At 38.8% G+C, this 5,000-nt stretch overlaps 1 protein-coding gene across 2 annotated transcripts in view; it reads right to left on the bottom strand.

The window, feature by feature from the left end:
* Window positions 1-5,000, bottom strand: part of LOC138967013 (phosphatidylinositol 3-kinase regulatory subunit gamma-like) — a 28,205-nt gene that overhangs the window by 4,288 nt on the left and 18,917 nt on the right. For both annotated transcript variants that reach the window (XM_070339457.1, XM_070339456.1), the window contains exons 3-5: window positions 2,636-2,728; window positions 1,870-2,050; window positions 520-642 (exon numbers count right to left, since the gene is read on the bottom strand). In XM_070339457.1, coding sequence (XP_070195558.1) covers window positions 520-642; window positions 1,870-2,050; window positions 2,636-2,728 — 397 coding nt within the window. The remainder of the gene's footprint in view (window positions 1-519; window positions 643-1,869; window positions 2,051-2,635; window positions 2,729-5,000) is intronic.

Below are 5,000 nucleotides of genomic sequence, written 5' to 3'. Positions count from 1 at the left end.
TATAAGTGTTTACATCAATGCATGAAACAGTTTAATAGTTTCAATTACTTTATTTGAATATGGTTACTTATAACAAGCTTGTCTAAAAGCATATTGCCGGATGGAAGACCCTCTGTTCTGGAATTTTTTATTTTATTTTTATTTTTTATCAAATTTAATACTGCCTTCAAGCCTGGTTATGCCTATGGAGGCTGTATATTGTCAAAATAAGCTTTCACAGGATAAGGACAGAATCACATTTTTCTCCTTTGCTTCACGAATGTATGCACAAGCTGAATCTAGAACTCTCGGCCATATTTACACATCCCAGGTTAAAAAGTCTAGCATTAAATGCTGGTCATTTTTTATCTTCAAAATAGCTAACTCTCAAGGACTTTTTCTGTTTCTTCATGTTTAACGTATGCATACATATGTGCATACCTGCATGTGTGTGTGTGCTATAAGGGTGATTTGGGGACAGATACTAGGGAAAGACAATAATGATTCAAAACACATACAAAGGCTTTGACATGTACGCACATTAACCAGATTTTCGCGCTGTTGCTGTAGCACCGACAGCCTGGTCTCCGCTGACAGCTGTTGCTGGCTGAGGTCGTAGAGCTCTTTGAACACGCTGTACTGGTTAGACACTGCTGATTCAGGCTGCAACATTATGCACAACAGATGTGGAATGTAATGTGTGTATGCCGAACAGTGTAACCATACTTGGAAACACTAGTAAGCTCTTTTAACACACTGTATATGGGTATATTGTGCACACTAACGATGCTTGCTGGAACAGGCAAACCAAATGTGGCCTGAACCGTTCTTATGCTACACGCTATGAAACACTGCGAATCCTGCAACATGAGCCCCCACTGAGGGGACACCTCCCATGAAAGGACACCTTCTCTTGTCCCTTTGTCTATTATCGTGACCACAATACACCTGTCATGTCAGGCCACCTGTAGCGTAGGGATGGTCCCAAGGGTGTCCGTTCATAGCAGGTAGCACTGTACTCCACTTTAATTACTGCCACAAGTGAATGAAATACTACACTAAGTATAATAGATTTTTTGTTACTGCTTATATTCACTTGACAGTGGATTTACTAGTATGTAAACAGGGTGACAGCTTGTTCAGTCTTCAAACCAGTATACAAGCAATTATGACATACTTTCCAGAACATAAGTTAAAAGATACACTCATGGTAACCACATTCTGTTTTGTACAACATCTGGAGAAAGACTGGTCATCTGTAACCGACTGAATAAGTCATTGGTACACACAGTCAAAAGAACTGTTGATTTAAACCATCTTTTTAATTATTTTCTGACCATCATTCATGAGACAAAACACTTGTTTCAAGAATCGCATTTCCATATTAAAACAATAATACAAGAATACATTAGTAATATTAATTGTATATATAGGAAAAAGAAGAAGAAGAACATACTCATTGTCTTCATGCAAGTTTACAGAGCCCCTGCTCGTATTTCAGCAAGAAATACACAACTCTCTATGAAATCAACAAAACAAAACAAAATCTTAACAAATTTTGTAAACAAATGAAAGGACATGTATCATGTGTACAACGAAATATCAATAAATAATAAACAAGCCAATACCGTGGACCCCCCCCCCCCCTTTAAGACGTGTGAGAAAATCAGGTGTTAAAAAAGAGGGAGTCTCAAAATGGAGATATGTTTACAGAAAATCTGTAAAATAAAATTAATATGGTCTTAAAAATTAGGTCTTAAATCGGGGGTCTTAAAAGGGGGTTCCACAGTACATTCCTTTACTCACCTAAAAGTCCCGCCTCACAAATAAAAAAAAAGTCAATCACTGCAAACAGTCCCGTGATTATGTTCCTTCCACCCATGCACAAACCTTGCTCACAGCTTGCTGCAGGCGGAGGTCCAGACGTTTGTTGAAGGACGCGAGAGAGTGTTGCTGATAGAACTCCACCAGTTCTTGCAGCGATGAGAACGGAGCGTCCGATTCTCCTGGTGACAAGCTGTACCCGTTCTTCTGTTTGTAGATGCGCACACACTTGTTGCAGCCATTGTATCTGCAATCAGAGCAATCAGGAATTATAGCCTCTGAATTTTCAGCACCAAAACCAATAGGCTCGTACCGATTTTCTCCCAGGGCTTCGTGAATGGCGAAAGCGTTGGCGTACACACCGTCCTTCTCAGAAGCGTTTTCTTTCTCAGATTCCGAGCTTACCATATCAATGTGAATGTTTTGTCAAGTTGTTGTTGTAGATATTTTTGCTGAGGGTTGAAATATTGCAATGGTGATTGTCAAACTCTGAACCAAATGTATGTGAAAATGAGGCATACACGTCCTTGTACTTGTTCTAATCGTTGTGGCGTGTCACTCTATTTATTGGCTGAGGCCTCAAATAAAACAGTCTTAGTGAGGCTTGAGTGCGGTTTCTTTTTCTTTGCAACTTGTTGCTTTCAAGATCAACAAGCTCTGACTCCTCCATAGGCCTCATCAATACTAAAAGCTACCTTTCATTAAGCCGCCGCGCTTGGCCAAGGACAGGTGATGGGGCTGAAATCGCGGAACACTTAAAACATCCACAGCAAATGCTACCCAAGCTTCTCTGATATTACCATCCAACATTGGCTGTTCTGACATCAGTTACCTGACAGTGAGGGTGAAGTCTCCTGGCACGGAACAATCTCGGATCATGAAGGCGCCGTCATGCTGTCCTACCATCGTTCGTTCCGCTTCCTCCCTGAAAAAAAGCAATAAACAAAGAGGTGAACCAGTACCAATACGCGTTAGCAAAGCATCAAAACAATAATAGTTAAAGTAAAGAAGCCTTTCATATGATACGTAAGTGTGCAAGCTTTCACTAAACAAAGAGAGTCTCTTGAGATTCCCATTGTCAGTTAATATCAAATATGGTTTTTTCTTTCTGCACACTGTTTTTCTTTGTGCACCTATAATACTATTTGTTTGTTTGTTTGTTTGTTTGCTTAACGCCCAGCCGACCACGAAGGGCCATATCAGGGCGGTGCTGCTTTGACATATAACGTGCGCCACACTCAAGACAGAAGTCGCAGCACAGGCTTCATGTCTCACCCAGTCACATTATTCTGACACCGGACCAACCAGTCCTAGCACTAACCCCATAATGCCAGACGCCAGGCGGAGCAGCCACTAGATTGCCAATTTTAAAGTCTTAGGTATGACCCGGCCGGGGTTCGAACCCACGACCTCCCGATCACGGGGCGGACGCCTTACCACTAGGCCAACCGTGCCGGTACCTATAATACTATGAATTGATTCTAAATTGTTTAAGACAATAAGGAGGGTAAGTGTAAAATACTCATTTCAAAACTATCAAGCTTAGATTGTCTACAATAAGCTTTGGATATGTAAAATACTGGATGTTTGAATAAAAAGAATACCAATACAGATGGTTCCGGGATCAAACATACTGCTGCATTGCTTCAATAATGTGACTGCTTATTGAGTGATTGGTTGATTGATTGATGGATTGATTGATTGAAGGTTTGAATGACTGCTTGACTGAATGACCGGACTGGCTGCATCACAAAATTTGAAGCACAATGATACATCTGTTAACACATTAAGGTCCTTCCTCCCAAATGAGAAATACATGTAACTTTTTTTTAAGTATTAAGCACAGTCCTTTCCCTGCAAACAGTTCTTTTTTTAAAGTAAAAAGCACAGTCCTTTCCCTGGAAACAGTTCTTTTTTTTAAAGTAAAAAGCACAGTCCTTTCCCTGAAAACAGTTCTTTTTATTTAAAGTAAAAAGCACAGTCCTTTCCCTGAAAACAGTTCTTTTTTTTAAAGTGAAAAGCACAGTCCTTTCCCTGGAAACAGTTCTTTTTTTTAAGTAAAAAGCACAGTCCTTTCCCTGGAGACAGTTCTTTTTTTTAAAGTAAAAAGCACAGTCATTTCCCTGGAGAGAGTTCTTTTTTTTAAAGTAAAAAAACACAGTCCTTTCCCTGGAAACAGTTCTTTTTTTTAAGTAAAAAGCACAGTCCTTTCCCTGTAAACAATTCTTTTTTTTAAAGTAAAAAGCACAGTCCTTTCCCTGGAAACAGTTGGGTTTTTTTTAAGTAAAAAGCACAGCCCTTTCCCTGGAAACAATTCTTTTCTTTTTAAGTAAAAAGCACAGTCCTTTCCCTGAAAACAGTTCTTTTTTTTTAAAGTGAAAAGCACAGTCCTTTCCCTGGAAACAATTCTTTTTTTTAAAGTAAAAAGCACAGTCCTTTCCCTGGAAACAGTTTTTTTTAAAGTAAAAAGCACAGTCCTTTCCCTGGAAACAGTTCTTTTTTTTAAGTAAAAAGCACAGTCCTTTCCCTGGAAACAGTTCTTTTTTTTTAAAGTGAAAAGCACAGTCCTTTCCCTGGAAACAGTTCTTTTTTAAAGTAAAAAGCACAGTCCTTTCCCTGGAAACAGTTGGGTTTTTTTAAAGTAAAAAGCACAGTCCTTTCCCTGGAAACAGTTCTTTTTCTAAAGTAAAAAGCACAGTCCTTTCCCTGGAAACAGTTGGGGTTTTTTTAAGTAAAAAGCACAGTCCTTTCCCTGAAAACAGTTCTTTTTTTTAAAGTAAAAAGCACAGCCCTTTCCCTGGAAACAATTCTTTTCTTTTTAAGTAAAAAGCACAGTCCTTTCCCTGGAAACAGTTGGGGTTTTTTTAAGTAAAAAGCACAGCCCTTTCCCTGGAAACAGTTCTTTTTTTTTAAGTAAAAAGCACAGTCCTTTCCCTGGAAACAGTTCTTTTTTTAAGTAAAAAGCACAGTCCTTTCCCTGTAAACAATTCTTTTTTTTTAAGTAAAAAGCACAGTCCTTTCCCTGGAAACAGTTCTTTTTTTTAAGTAAAAAGCACAGTCCTTTCCCTGGAAACAGTTCTTTTTTTTTAAAGTGAAAAGCACAGTCCTTTCCCTGGAAACAGTTCTTTTTTTAAGTAAAAAGCACAGTCCTTTCCCTGGAAACAATTCTTTTCTTTTTAAGTAAAAAGCACAGTCCT

The sequence above is a fragment of the Littorina saxatilis genome, linkage group LG5 (genome assembly GCF_037325665.1).
Source record: "Littorina saxatilis isolate snail1 linkage group LG5, US_GU_Lsax_2.0, whole genome shotgun sequence".
Lineage (NCBI taxonomy): Eukaryota > Metazoa > Mollusca > Gastropoda > Littorinimorpha > Littorinidae > Littorina > Littorina saxatilis.
The sequence above is the reverse complement of the archived record's forward strand: the minus strand, read 5'-3'. Positions and strand labels throughout refer to the sequence as shown.